Here is a 16,179-nt window from a genome sequence, read left to right as displayed (position 1 = left end):
CATGTGTAGTAGAGAGGTTAACAAACTTCTACTTCAAAATTTTACAGGTTTTTAACTGTTAGGGCCATTTCCTGATTGTGAATGAATGTTCACCAAATGCAGTATAACCTGTTCAAGACGATCACCATATGAGACAGAAATCTGAACATAATTAAAAGATATTCTGTTCGATGATTAGTGCTTTGATGTGCACCTTTATAAAATGAAAATCTGGCTATAATTGAATATTATTTCAGTCTCTTGATGCTCGTTTCATACAGGTTTCACTGTAGTACAGTGGTTACTCATAGAATACAAAAATGTGGGAATCCTAACAACTTGGAAAGTATGCAAAAATGTGAAAAATATTTGCCAGTAGTGAAAGAAAAATTTTGTGAAGGAAAAAAACTGAACTTGACTGAACTTAAAATGGGAATGTTGGGAAGGTTAAGATTTTAAATTTCAATTCTTCCTTCAGGACTTTCAATCAGGAAGAGTTGGGGGAAATTTTTGAGTTTCGGTCAATGAAAAATGATCCAGCAGATTTTGCTGGCAATCTTATATATGACATTAAATTTACAAGCAGCCTTATTGTTAAAACTAAGGTAGAAAAAAAATAGGTTTCTGGTAATTTCAAGAGTTAATTTTGAGGCCTACCAAATTAGAGATGTATTCATTTTCTGTTTCTATAACCACTTCATGTACAAAATTTTAGCTAGAAATTTGGATTATCTATATTTAGCGAATCAGTGCTAAATGGTAATTTTGTTCTAACCCATAGTTTCCCAAACTTTTTGATCCATCACCCCCTTCTTCAGAAATTTTTTTCTGTCATCGCTCCCAACTCAAACAAACCCATAGGATCTTGTGTTATACCCGTAGCTTCTGTTGTCCCCCTGGACCCATTCCATCGCCCACTTTGGGAAACGCTGTTCTAACGTAACAGCACATTTACAAAAAGGAAGAAGGGGGGATAGAAAACAAAAGTGAAAAGTATAATAGATAAAAGTGTGTTCTTTTAGAGTCCTCTTTTCACCCTTGTCGTATTTGTATTTGTTCTGTTTTGCTCTTATATAGTGGAAAGACACATTATAAAGAAAGGAGGGAAAGAAAAACTAGCTTTCATGTATAATAGGTTTAGTATAAAACTTTGCAGTGGTGAAGAGAGAGGAAAGAAAACCCAGAAAACTTATTTCAATTTACTCCACTGGTGTTTGGACGCAATATTATGCCCATGATCATACAGAGGTTAAACCAAGGTTAACAGTAGCAAAGACAAGATATCTTGAGTTCTTAAAATCCTCTCGCATCAGAAATCCCGAAATACTTCATTTTCCTAAAACTGTCATTCTGGCAACCCTTAGCCTAAATACCATTTTAAGCTTTCTTCTCCTGATAACATATTTTCTTTTTTCTCTGCCACCCCCTTCCTTTCTCCTATACTGTCAATGAACTAACTGCCAGTGGGCAGAGTCAACACCTTGTAGAACAGAAAGCCTTACCCCGAGATTTGTGATGTCATCGAGATCCGTCCTCGAAACCCATCTTCCCTGTAAGATCGTTTCCCAGCAGTACCACACACTGTAATGCCCATGTGTTATATATTTGACCCACATTGCTATATTATTTCTAAATGTTTTAGAAAAAGAGGCCGAATTTGTAAAGAATTGAGCACTCGAATAGATGAGTTTATACTTATAATTCAACATTATTTTCAAGTATAAATTAGGGCCAGAGTTTTTTATCAAAACTTGACAATATTTGAAAAAATTACCCTTTGACCTCAAAACTTCCTTAATTTTTCAGAACTTCATTTCTGTTGATTTTAACCGAAACAATATCCATTGAATACCAAAAGAAAATTGAGACCCATTCAACTATATAATATCCTTTGTTTTTCATTTAGACACACATGCAATATATATTTTCAGTCATTTATAAAAAAATAAATATGTAAAAGCCCCCATCCCATGATCACTTTGGTTCGCGACGCAGGGTAAGATAATTAAAGTAAAAAAAATAAAAGTCTTTGTCAGGATCTGAGATCGTCTCGGGCCTCAGGGAAGCAGTAATTTTTATGGCTTTCAATACAAAGGCCATGGAATGGGAGAAACATCTAGCCAATAACAGGGAACGTTCGGACATTTGGAAATGGATAGAGAAGGAAGACTGCTCATTTGCACTGCTGCGTATTGTCCTACAGCTAACATACTGAACCTATCTCACAAACACACTATACACACTCACCAAATTTTTTCTCCCCACCAAGCAACTTCCTTTGAAATGTCCAAACAAGTACGGGATTTCCTACACACTGGCTGTGGTTTTTGCGGTTTATGTCCAACAAAGACTTTTTATTATCTTCACCTTAATTACCTTACCCTTTGTCATGAAACAAGTAATCATGGGATGGGGGCTTTAAAAGGAACTTTTCATGAAATAAAATATATGTTAAAAAAAATTTACGGAATTCCCCTCCTCCTCCCACATTCTAAAACTTGTCTCAAAGAAATATTGTTAGTACCAGTCTATATATTTCCCAAACCTGGATTTTAAATAAGTATTTGTATATATTTTCCAGTTAAAACATGAAAAACCCAATTCATCAACACAGTATTTTGTAGTTTCTAAAAAACTCAAAGTTGTTTATCATAACGCATTGCGAGTCTATTTCGAAAATGCACCTTCTGTACCCATCATTGACAAACGTAGATTAATGTTGAGAATTATATTATGAAGCAACGTGTGATCTATGTTCAAGAAAAGCGAAATATGAACCTCACGAAATTGATAGGTGGGGCGAAATTCTATTTGGGGGAAAAACACAATTTTTTTGATACAGCCAGATTTTCTGATATTTTTAATCAGGTGCACGATCAGGAAAAAAATGGTCTGGCCCTATTGAAAGGCGAGAGGATGGACGTGGAAATTTATATGGGGACTAGTGGACAAATCCACTATTTTGCTATTTATGCAATTATCAGTTGTGATGGCTACAACAACAATAAAGCCAATAACATCCAAACCTGGATCAATTTTAAGAATTACATTATGAAGCAATGACCCCTCTGTGTTCAAGACAGGCAAAATATGTATCTGACGAAATTTATAGACATGGGGCAAAATTCTATTTAATTCTCTATGATTATACACTACTCCCATGTTGATATCAACAATATAATAATCACTTGAATATTTTAAGTTGTCTTATAGAAAGAATTTATGTATAGTTGAAATCTTGCCTTCTCTGATGTGTTTCCAATACATTAATAAAGTAAGAGAAATTTGTTAATTTAAATGGGAAAATAAATTGGCATTTTTTTTAACATAATGGTCAAGCCCTGTCAATGCCACCATCCGTCCCAAAGAATTTTGGCATTATATCGAATCCTGGTGTTGGAATAGTGTTTCAAAGAGGTTTCATTACATAAATTCACACGTTCGTACTGAAATATTGTATCTTGGTCTTTTATTAGTGTTATTCTATAAATATTTTAACACTCATTCAATTTTAAGAAGAGGAAATTCATGGAATTTTAAAAACTGTGCAATATTACTTGAATATTTCTTAATATAAAACTTCAGAGACACATATTTTACAACACTTACCTCTGAAATTATTTCAGTTCTACATTACATTATATTCCCTAAGTTTTTTACATTATAATCCCAATATGGAAGATCTGTTCACTGAAAAAAAAATTTCTGGCGACAAATGTCTGGGTTGGCACTCCAACCGGGGGGGGGGGGGGGGTGCTATAACACGGTTCAACTGTACTTTCAAAATATGCAGGAACATTGAGATCACTCATATTTACTGAGTGAAATCTGGCACAAGAATGCACCTGTAGTGACCGATTGTATTCTATATCATCATCTGCTAGGCGTAAAACACACAAGCACAAATAGTATACCAAAAGCACACATCTCGACATTGTTGGTCTTTTTCCTCTATAAATACTTGTGAACTGTTTCGCAAGATAGCAAGAGACAAGTCCTATGGAAGACATCTCAGTCAAGACTGTTGCTTGGGCAATGCTAGATTTGCTGCATCAAGTATGACCACCAACCAATGATAAAAGTTTCAGTCCTCGCTCTTCTTGGGTGTTCAGCAAATTCACCTATTCATACACACGAATCATACACAAGTCCTACACACATATTGACATGAAATAAAAGCATCATTAGACTGAATTTTTTCAAAATTTGTGAATGTATTTAGTTGAAGTTATAACATTAAAAAAATTTGGTATTTTCATTACTTTGATCCTAGCACAAATCTTACCAAGGGACCCAATTTCAAGGTGGGGGGGGGGGGGGGGGGAATGAAATAAAATTTCCTTTCATGAAATTATTTGAAATTCCATCGATGGCCCTTTTGGCATGGTGTCTACCAAAAATCTGATTATAGAAGCCTGGCTCCAGGATGTGAGGGAGAGGGGGGGTGCATGAAATATATTTTCTGTAATTATTCTAAATTCCCTCCAACTGTTTATCTGTTAAAAATTTCTTACGTTGAGGGATAACATTAAAAAATGATTCAAATAGCACTGCACCAATATGATCAAAAACTTCATAAAGCCCTACTCCTATGTATATAGCACTGAGTTTATGAAAGTTGGGATTATGAGATTAACGATGTTTGCAATAATAATATTACATAATATTCATCAATGCATTTCGTGTAATATTAAAAAATGAACTCGCCTGATTTTATATGCAGTTGTACAGATAGGCTTATACTTCCTTCACCAAAACAAAGATCACTAGCGCTCAGATTAGCTGTTGTTTTTTTCAACTCTTCTTTTTAAATGACTTGGGCAACAATATTGTTTATTGCCTTGCCAAGAAATGAATAAAGTAAACATTTAAACTACAAATTTATCACTAAAAAACTGTGTGCACATGCGTGCTAATGACTATCAATATGGCGATTATCAGGGACATAAGCATACACAGAATTTTCTCAAGGGGGTTCAGATTTTTTTCCTTCTGAGGGGGGGGTTTAAGTTTTTCCCTGCAAAATAACACTGTAATCTTGGCTGGAGGGTAGCGGTTCGGAGGGGGGTTAGACCCCCCCCCCCTTGCGTACGCCAATGATCAAGGACAAGCAGCTTCTGTTGAGGAAGAAATCGGGCCGGAAAGTGATGATTGATGATGTCGCAGCATCGAAAATATTGTGAGTGAAGGCTTTCTGCTTTAGATGGTATTGGCAGAGTCAGCTTTTGTTCAAAATCTTTAACAGAGGAGGGAAAGAAAGGAGATATGCTATTCCTTTCCCTTCAAGGTTGTATATGATTATGCTTACAGCATAAATAACATAAAACTAAAGTTTTTTCCCTTCCTTGTTTCTTTTATATTATTATTTGTATTTTGCATTAGAGGAAAGCATCAGCTCACGAAATCAGAAAAAAATATTCTTGAAAATAGGTGGCAATTCCTAGAAGATTTAGTGATTTCCACTGTGCCAGTTATAATGCAGTTCAGGAAAATTTTAAAAACCACTTAAAAGGTTAACTAATATAAGATTTCACATTTTTCAATCATTATAAACATGAAATAACTATGGCGTTATTATTTTTTTTCAATATAATGGATAGTATTTGCTATACATATAGACCATAAGCAATGTATTATTTCTTTCAAGGTATGAAATTTTGGTCAGACTGTGATAGTTCAAGGGCTGAAACATGGCTCCAAAACTCAGCTAAATCACTCCAGGGAGTAAACATGCATAACAATCGTCTGCCACCCACCTCAGGTAAACAAGTAATGAACGAACTCTTCCAGCCACATTCCACTGGTAGCAGTATCAATTCCATAGTGCCATCCATACAGCCCATTGCACCTCCACGTCGTAGCAGCCCCAACTTCTCTCATTTGCGAAGCCAATCGCTTGGTTCCGGAGAAGCATTTTCTTATTCGACCACTCAAGCGGCCGTCTCGATAACGACAGTGGCATCTGAATGGCCGCAGCCAACAAACCTAGCTATGCAACTGAACAATAATAATCAACCTCAGAGTTACTGGGCAAATGCGAATACATTCCAACCTGTGAACAATGCAAGAAATTCATATAAAGATCCATTTGATGCAGAATGGGCTTCACTTGCTACTCGCCATCAGTCGAACACCAACCCTTTCACCCAGCATGCGATCAAAGCTTTTGAAGTTCAGATGTGAAAAACATTTGGTTTTTTTTTGTAAAAGGAATGTCTAATAGCCATTTTCCTACTGTGCAAATGACGAAATAGTAATATTTATATTAAATTGACAGCAAATAGCTTTTCAACTATTCATCAATGTTTACTACAATCTAAATTGGTTGAAATAAATGCTGATTTTGAAGGTCTTGAGCCTATTTGCTATGAGAGGCTTTAGTTCTGGTTTGAATTTGATATGTTCAATGAGATTGCACTTAAACAAATCAACAGTATTTGTTGTAAATGTTTTTTTCAAAAAATATATTTGTTATCGAATGAGCATTATCCAGTTATCATTTACAGACTTTTTTCTATGGCTGAGTTCTGTCAAAACTGAAATTATAAAAAAATTAATATATTGAATTATATATATACAGGTTGATTATAAAAAAAACTATCCCGACATATGGGTTCCTAACTACCATTCACAGAAACTGAATGAAATTTTGGCATAAGGTATTTTGAGGTATGCGCTCAAGAATGATATGGAAAACAACAGTGTCACTCTAACAGTTACGGTTGCAGTGAGAAAATTTCGAAAATATCAAATGGCAACACCAAGTTTTTTGTATTGGAATGTGATCTCCATTGTGAAAAACCCTAAATAGCGTTCAAACGGCAACTGTAGCATGAAAATCACCGGCGGTAGATAGGCTAAAAGTGAGGACAACCAATAAGGACAGAGAAGCAGCATAAAATAAAGCATTTTATTGTGTTTCACAAATTTTCCACATGACCTTGTGGAGGACTAATCAGGCTGCGATCTCAGCCGAAGAAACGGTGTGACGAATGAAACGAACATTAATGCTCTGGTGCACGGCAAAGTCCTTTTTACTTTTTCCTTGCCTAGCTCCAGGGATTTTCGTGCTACAGGTGCCATTCCAACGCTATTTAGTGTTTTTCAGTATGGAGATCGCATTCCAATACAAAAAACTTGGTGTTGCCATTTGATATTTTCGAAATTTTCTCACTGTAACCGTAACTGTTAGAGTGACACTGTTGTTTTCCATATCATTCTTGAGCGCATACCTCAAAATACCTTATGCCGAAATTTCATTCAGTTTCTGTGAATGATATGATAGTTAGGGGCCCATATGTCGGGATAGTCTTTTTATAATCACCCCATATAGATAATAAAGTTCCATTTTTTATGTATGAAAAACTGAAGACAAATTAATTATTTGAACTGGAAAGAGAATGCAAAAAATATGAACATTGAAAACTATGACATTCAAAAAGAAATGAATCGAAGAATTCAAAAATGAAAAATTCAAATAGGAATTCAAAAATAAAAAAGTCATACCCAATGTCTAGGGCTCTCATCGGGGGGGGAACACCCCTGAGTAAAATATTTATTTTAATATAAAATAAACATTGCTAACAATATGATCTTAACTGGCATCCACGACAAAAGAAAAGACTTTCATTTCAAAGTCAATTTTCTAACCAATCACAATTCATATATCAGCAAAAAGTTTTTCAAAAACATCGTATTTTCTCAATTTTCTCGCATCAAACATATCTGTAATAATGCCAATGATTTTCAAAATGCATTAAATAATCTCAAAAAATCTTAATATGCAATGGGTTCTTCCTCCTTTCACCTTGGATTTGCTTCCTCCTCACTCCAATAAATATAACTGTTCACTTTGAATACAATCCGCCATACCTACGACTAGCACATGGTATGTACTTGCATCTTCTACTTCTATTTTATATATTTTTATATTGATTGCAACTTTGCTTTTTTATTCAACTTGACAAAAAACATTTGTTTTGGCTGTTTCTTTTGATTTTTGAATTCCATGGTACTTACAGCAGAATGTTGGGGGAATCGAGCATCTACCGTATACAGTATACTTGTGTATAAGCCGACCCCCCCCCCCCCACTTCAGGAACACACCAAAACCGCAATAAATTGAACACCCGTGTATAAGCCGACCCCAAAAAATCCTTGTATTAGAGAGAGAAAAAAATTCTTATGTTTTCAAGCAAAATGAATAGCTTACGCAAATTTACAATAGAAAAATGATTCAAACTTTTTAGCTGTTTCTTCTGAGTCTCCAAGCTCATCGTAATCCATCAGATCATAATAGGGTGCGGCATCTTCATTTTTATCTTCATCTGGGCTGTCATCGTCATTGTCACTTTCGTACCCATTGGCACACTAGGCCAATGTAAAGTTTCTTCAAGGCACCACTTTTTGTAGTTTCTTTATCATCGGAACTCATCCATTCGATCCACAAATGCCTCAAATAGTCTTTGAAAGGCTTGTTAATGCTCACATCTATAGGCTGTAAAATCGACGTTAGCCCACCTGGTATTAAAGCCAATGATGTTTTCGATTTCTTTGCCTCGGCTTTGACATTATCGGTTCTGTGGGATTTGAACATATCCCATACCAATAATGCCGGTTTCTCGAACACTGCTCCGGGTCTTTTGTTCCATATTTCCTGGATCCATTGTAGAATGCCTTTTTCATCCATCCAGCCCTTTTCCTGGGATTTCACGATCATTCTTGGTGGGAACTTCATGTTCGGAGGAATTTTCTTCCTTTTGAAAATCACAACTGGAGGCAATTTCTTTCCATCTGCCATGCACGATAGCACGACCGTAAATCGTGTTTTTTCGTGCCCAGTTGTTCTAACAAAGATGGGGTTTTTTTCCCGAGTTCATCAACAGTTCTATTGCTTTGCTGAAGTTGGTTTTCTGTGGTTCCCAACTTCGAGGCGCAAATGCGAGCCGATCTCCCCGTTAAAAAGTCTCGCCACAGAGAGCTACAGTCCTACAAACAGTACAAATATTCAGTCACTACACATCACTCACTTCACTTCTGAGATATAGATGGCAGCACTGAAAAATCAACCACATCACTAGACACGCACTCAAACAGTTAGGTTCACACACTTACACTTCCCGCACAGCTCCCTAGGTAGTAAATTGCCTATGGCAATAGACATGAGTTGTGCTCGGTTTGAAAAAAAAAAAAAAGTTCTATTGCTTGGGAAATTGAAAGTAACCGGGGTTTCGTCCATATTACCGATTTGTGACAGTTCAAATCCATGTCTTTTTCGCAGTTCAATTATGAACTTCTGGAAAGATTCAATTCTGCTTTCCAATTCTTCTGGGAGTTTTTGTGCAATCTTTGTTCGCTGGCGTAAGCACAGGTCAAAACGGTCCATGAAACGAGTACACCAACCTGAGAATGCATAGAACTTTTCTGGATTTGTGTCTTTGAATTTAACACTCTCGGCTAGTTTCAATGCTTTCAGACGAATGGCTGTCCTTGTCACGATTGTACCTTTCAGTCTGAGCACCCATTCATTCAATTCCTTCTCAAGTTCAGGGAACACTGATACTTTTCCTCAAAGAGCCTTTTTTGTCTTCCGCATGGCTGAAATTTTCTCTTTCATTTTCCGCCATTCTCTCACTTTTTTCTCATTGACGTTATATGTCCGAGCTGCAGCACAGTTATTGTTTTCTTCGGCGAATTTGATAACTTTCAGTTTGAAAGATGCATCATATGCAAATCTTTTAGCTTTCTCCATTTTTGATCGTTTGATACTTACTGATACAACACTAGATCAATGATTTTTCTGTGGGTAATCACGACACACACTTGTACTGCCTGGGAAAAAAATTAACACGTGGATTTAACCCGAAAAGTACTAACAATGCTAACACAACCGCCATCTATCTATAGCTACAAAAATCACTCTGGTGATTTGCAATGCCATCTATCACTACTAATTATTAGCGCCATCTATAGTTACAAAAGTAAATATGTCAAAAACTGACCCGAGTATAAGTCGACCCCCCCCCCCCCCACTTTAGGAACGAATTTTCCCACAAAAAAAACTCATCTTATACACGAGTATATACAGTATTTAGGCTATGGAGGCCAAGAAATGCTCTCAGAAACGTTCTGTGCTAAGCCAATGTTAAGGTGTTTCCCCCCGCCCCGATGAGAGCCCTAGACATTTTCAATGCTCATATTTTTTGCTTTCCTCTTTCCAGTTCATACAATTAATTTGTTTTCAGTTTTTCATATATAAAAATAGAACTTTAACAATGTTTTTTCACTACACTGCATATTACAGCTACCTATGGTGCTGGTATTGGTGAGTTTTGACAAAAATTAAATTTTCATAATGTGCATTTTTATACATATATATATATAAAATCTATGTTTTAAAGTTTATTTATAAGTATAACATTCACATTGATGCTAGCATGAAAAGTATGTAAAGTTCATTATGTACAATTTTAAGAAATTGACAGACTTTTTTTTTTGTCTGAGTTAGTACAGTGAGTGATGCTTCACAATTTGATGTTAATCTGTGGGCAAACTGGTGTCAAATTATGGGACAATCATAGGTATAGATACAATGCCTCCCCCACCGGTATCAATGACTGGACTGACTGATATACAAGGTGTCCCAGAACTTTGGTGCCAAATTGAGAGGGGGGTGATAGTACATGACAAGACAATATTTTCCAATGGAACCTGGGATCACAACCCACTTATTCCAGGCATACATGGATTGCCCCACTTCGAAAATTGGCCAAATTATGGCAACCTGGTTCACATTATGAGGAGTGGCAGGTAAATTTCTTCCTTTGGCACAGGCCAGTTATGGACCTTCTTTGTCTGTAACAGTATTATGCGAGTGTAGGGAAAATAATTATTCCCTCCTACTCCCTCAGTTACTTTTTGGCCTTCATTTTCCCTCTTTTTTGGCTCCAGTGGCTTCAATTTCCATGTTAAAATTTTTTGAATATACAAGTCATTTGCCGCCGCTTGTTTCTTAATTTATTGTGTCTTAGATTTTGAATGGGACTTTCATGATGTTGTACCACTTATCCTCTCCTCGTTACCTGAACAAGGATGAGAAGAACTGATCAAATTTTAAATCTTTGATAAAATATTTCTATGTTGAGCCACACATATACAACGCATTATTTCATGTACCAATTTGTTATAAATTCCGCAAAGAAATGTATATGAGGTGCATTTAGGGCTAAAAATGTAGCATGGACTTGCTTTGAATTTTTAAGTTTGGTCTGAGGTACACCATCAAGAATTTATGAATTTTTTTCAGATCAACGTAGCCTTCTCACAGATCATAGTCTGCACTACTGGATTTTCCTTGATTTATCTTTTATTGATCCCGGTGATAAGCAATTTTTTTATCTCTTCATTCATAGGAAATCTATTCTGGTCTTAAGTCTTCATTGCTCAAGCAAACTTCCTAGCTTCCATAATCTTTTCCATCATGTGCAAAAAAAGTTATGTCAAGTGGGAATATAATGCCATACGCAATGTCTTGAACTACATCTGCAATTGCTCTATGTACAATTCTCCACTTTGTCTACAGTTTATCTTTTCTCTGTGTTCGGTCAATTGTGCTTCTCTTCTTAATTATTCCTGTGTTCACTTTTATTCTAATTCATCCACAAATTTCAGCCAAAAAAAAAATATCTACTGCAGATGTCCAAAAACTTATTTCCGAAAAGGGCAGAATTGAAAATTATACCAAACCACTTGAGCAAAGGCCAACTTATCACAACAAGAAATGATAGTTAAAATTCCATGCATTTGCATGCATAGTCTAATCAAATTCTTACACTGAATTGTGAAGCACCACACACTGTACTGATTAAAACTAAAATACATTGGAGTATAATCTTGTATGATTTATTCAAATTGAAATTTGATTTTATAGATTGCTTTTCAGCATATATTTTTTTTTAATAATTTTTTTTTTTATAAATGTTATAGATGCGTGCAATTAAAAAAGTGACTACACAATGATACCTTCACTTGTAAGTAATCCAAGTTACAAAAGAAAATATTTGCTAAAATGTTAGTCTAACAAGCATAAGATGCATAAATTTAAAAAAAGCTCATTTATAACCTATTCCAATTTGAGCACTTCCGACAAATCAAAGCTGACAACTTTGTTGGACCATACAATGTACTGTATGTATTTGTTACTTTTATTTTTGCATTTAATGTTGTATCATGCAGTAACTGTCTCAAAGGCATTTTCGGACACCCTATTTTTCTGGAACTACCAGCCTATTAGTTTACATATTTACTCTCAAAAATTATAGTACCAGATCTGATTATCACAGAACCCCCTTACATCCTGAAGCCATCTTGCTGTGTCTGTGTAGGTCCATGTATTAAGACATATTTCATTATCATTGGGAGCCCACGCAGGCCTGTAATGCCAGTAAGACAGCCATGGTACTAGGTGCAAATTTAGAGGTGGGTGATTGCTCCTTTCATGATAATATAGTAAAAATTGGTCTGTCCTGTAATATACAGGAAGATCCTACAAACATACACAATTATTCACCCTTCTAACACATTGACCTGTGCCTGGATTCCATGTCAATTAATTTTCTTTAGAAAATTGTGCACAACAGATCATAATTATTTTATGTGGAAAAAGTTTGCTTTGATGAAATTCTTATGAGACAGATAAATTCCAGTAACGAATGAAAGTGCCACTGTTCAGTGAGTCATAGGAATAATATTTATTTCAGATTTTTTTGTATTTTATGATGAACACATATGATGGTATAAGACAATCATTAGGACGGGAGAAAATAAATTAGATTCACACATTTGACATATGTGTAAAAATGTTGAGAAATAAATTCATTAACATTTTTATTTGGAGAAACTGAAATTTTCTGAACATTTTCATTTTTGCAACATGTTGCTTGAAAGAGCTAGTATCAAAGTTAAAATCAGAATATTTTCCCTTACTACTCACCTTCGTATAACTATATTTTTAGAAATGAGTGTCACTTTTGTTTTAAAAAACACAATTTTAGACATTGCGATGCTCTTGCATTAGTTTTTATTTCATAAGGTGAATTTTATTATAAATCCCCGAAAAAAAAATACTGATACTTTCAAATACAATTTTTAGGAGTTATAATTTAAACGCTTATACTTTGCCCCATATATGAACCATATGCTTTGCGGAGGGGGTACAAATCACTGACAAGGCATTGTTTGTAGTAGTTCGTTCCATGCAGAACAATACAGATAGCATGCAAAAATGAAACATCGTCAAGAGCTCTCGCATATGATCTTATTCCTTGAAATATGGTTGTAATATTCATTAAATGGTGGGGGGGGGGGGATAAACATGATGGATACTGACTATTTTTGATGACTTTTTAAGACTTCACACAGAGAATCGTGTCTGAATTTCCTTTCATTTTAAAATTCCCCAGATTTGTGAGTGCAAAAGTTTGATAAGTTCAAACTTTCTTGCTCTGTATTGAAGACTTTTATGTATACTATCGAAAAGTTAGGACAAAATTTTGATGTTCCAGCTAATTTGAATAGGCAGAATTTGTGTGTGAGATGGGATGTAAACCAATTTTCTCACTATGCAATATATATACATATGCATTTGTATTTATTGAGATGTTTTGTTTTGATAATTCGTCATTAACATGTGTTTGTGTTATGTCGAAATATTCTGAGCTTTTATTGGCCATATTTTTTTTGATACTGTGAATAGATAAGCAAATAACTTCATTTCAAAATTTGTATATTTTTTCATCGTCAAATAACATAACAGCATTTCACCAACTTTTGTTCATTTAATTTCAAATATTATCTATGTTATGTGGCTTAAAATGTTTTATAGGGCCTTGAAATGATGTTCCTATTCTGGGACAGTGGTTTTTCGAAGGTGATCCATAAGTTGGTGCACAAGGGAAGTGTTTCAGAACTGAACAAAAATTATAGGAATTTCATAGTGAGTGGCTTTAGCATATCCCAGAGGGTCTCCAGTTTCTTCTGCATTTGACCAAGGCAGTGAAATAAATGCTAATTCAAAAAAATTTGGTATTATTATAATGGTTTTTTAAAAACATTGTCTAGGTCATGGGTTTCAAACCATTATATCGATGAACCCGAAGTTTCTGAAGTTCTGGGAAGTAAGAATGTGAGGGAAATACTTGATGCTTCAATAAAGATATAGTCCTCCAAGCATGAGATTTTGCTATCCCATCTGACAATTTTATTCTTTTCTGAAAAAAGTCAAATATGAAAGCTGTCAATGACAAGCTATTCTCGATGCGCTATTGCTTCAACTAAAAGAAAATTATTATGATGTGATGTGACTTAGTCAAGTCTCTTCTCATGCTTGAATGACTATATGTCCAAGAAAAATTTGTTTGTTTGGGTTCTTGTTGATCAAGGGCGGGATGTAACCATTTCTCTCTGTGTGAAACAAAAGTTGGAAACCTCTGCTCTAGGTAAACCTTAGAGAATGATTTACATGTTTCAGTATCTAGGGAACCCTTGATCTTCTGCAATGCACATCATTTCAATGGCTTTTCCTATAGCAATGATTTTCAATGGATGGTTTACTGCCTCTATGGAAAATTCGCTAGATGAAACAATGAAAAAAAAGAATGACAATCGAGTAACTGTGGCATAGTGCAAGGGAGTCCTTGGTGTTTGGAAACTTTCCTATGATATCCTATACTCTACAGCAGTGTTTCCTCAAAGTGTGCGTCGTAGCTCTTAGGTGGCATCGCGAATGTTTCTCAGAGGCTGCATGGTGAGCTGTCCACATATTGATGAGTGCCTATTTAGTGCCATGAAATGGTTCTTTTCAAGACTATTTTCAGGAGCTGTAGGTAAATAGTGGCTAGTGCAAGGGAGCTGTAAGTGTCAAAAGTTTGAGAACCACTGCTCTCGAAATAATACACGTACTTCAGGTCATCCTCGAAACAGTATTCCGCCTGGAAAATCGCCAGATTTATTTTGCCACAGCTATTTAGTACCAATTCTTATACAGCCTCTAGCAATGAATCGCAGAACCCCAGTCAACAAAGACTGCAGTATATCGTGCTGAAAAAAAGCTTTTTTATCACCCATTTCTTTTCTACCCTCCCCCCCCCCCCCCCATAGTAGTAACTTGCAGCATTACTGGCTAGAAATGGTGCTCATTTATATACATATTCATTATATTTGTATATTATAGGAATTTTCTCTGGTTTCTTTAAACATTATTAACATCATTATCATCATGAATAATGACTAAAAAAATTAAAAGAAAAATTAATTAGAAAATTAAGTTTTCCTTTTTTTTAATGAATCGGCAGATTTTAGCTTGAACTTAACATTTATCGCTTCAACTAGGAGAAGGCTTGTTAATATACTATTTTTTTTCACGTTTTGTATTATTTTATTCATTTTTTTATATTATTTAAATATGTTATTGTTAATTTTCCCTGTTGCTTTGACTGTAATTGACTCATAATTATCTCTCTGTTTACATATTGTTCTGCGCTTGAAATAACTAAGGATGCAACGAAATGTAAATGAATTTTGTTTTGCAGATTTCACAAGACATGAACTATACCTTATTTTTATCACGATTTTTCCCCTTTTCTATATAGTGCAAAGTAGTGTCAATAAAAGAGCTCATTCATTTCATGTTTGCCTTTTATAAGTTTTTCAAAACTTGTACAGTGTACTCTGACCCTAAAGCAGAATATGCCAAAAACCATGTCGTACGCCGTAGACAGTAGTGTATTTACAGGGAGGCTAAGCGTTCTATAGCCCAGCAGGGGGTCTATTACGCTCACGTCGTTATACAACGAGGTCGTTAGTGATGTCACGCCTTTAACGCAAATTCTCAACGAGCCTCATAACGCAAATCTCAGCGACCATCGTCACAAACTTGATTTTTCTCAGCAACCCGCGGTATGTCGTTATCTATTTTACGAAAAACTCCCTGGTCCGAGAGTTGCGTTAGCTTCGAAAGGGATGGACCAATCGGATAATTTTCTCCGCTGCTGATAATCATCATCACTATCAACGAGTGCTGCAGCACGTGCGTTATTATTATTTTATTTACTGGTGCGGTTGATTGTCCCTAATTTTCTAAGCTGCATTTTTTTTTAATTCATCCGGATTATTTTTATTTTCATCAAATATTTGAGAAAAAGG

At 35.3% G+C, this 16,179-nt stretch overlaps 1 protein-coding gene across 2 annotated transcripts in view; it reads left to right on the top strand.

The window, feature by feature from the left end:
- LOC149064506 (protein numb-like) overlaps nucleotides 1–6,628 on the top strand; it is a 253,792-nt gene extending 247,164 nt beyond the window's left edge. Inside the window, exon 9 of one of the 2 annotated variants that reach the window (XM_089254894.1) lies at nucleotides 5,627–6,628. In XM_089254894.1, the coding sequence (XP_089111020.1) occupies nucleotides 5,627–6,162 (536 nt within the window). In that variant the 3' untranslated portion in view covers nucleotides 6,163–6,628. The remainder of the gene's footprint in view (nucleotides 1–5,626) is intronic. The other variant, XM_089254895.1, reaches the window with a different exon arrangement.
- The last annotated feature ends 9,551 nt before the right edge of the window (nucleotides 6,629–16,179 follow it).

The sequence above is a fragment of the Pholcus phalangioides genome, unplaced genomic scaffold (genome assembly GCF_987345545.1).
Source record: "Pholcus phalangioides strain wild (caught in Gottingen) unplaced genomic scaffold, Ppha-v1.0 ptg000042l_1, whole genome shotgun sequence".
NCBI lineage: Eukaryota > Metazoa > Arthropoda > Arachnida > Araneae > Pholcidae > Pholcus > Pholcus phalangioides.
This window is presented reverse-complemented; position numbering and strand designations above follow the sequence as displayed.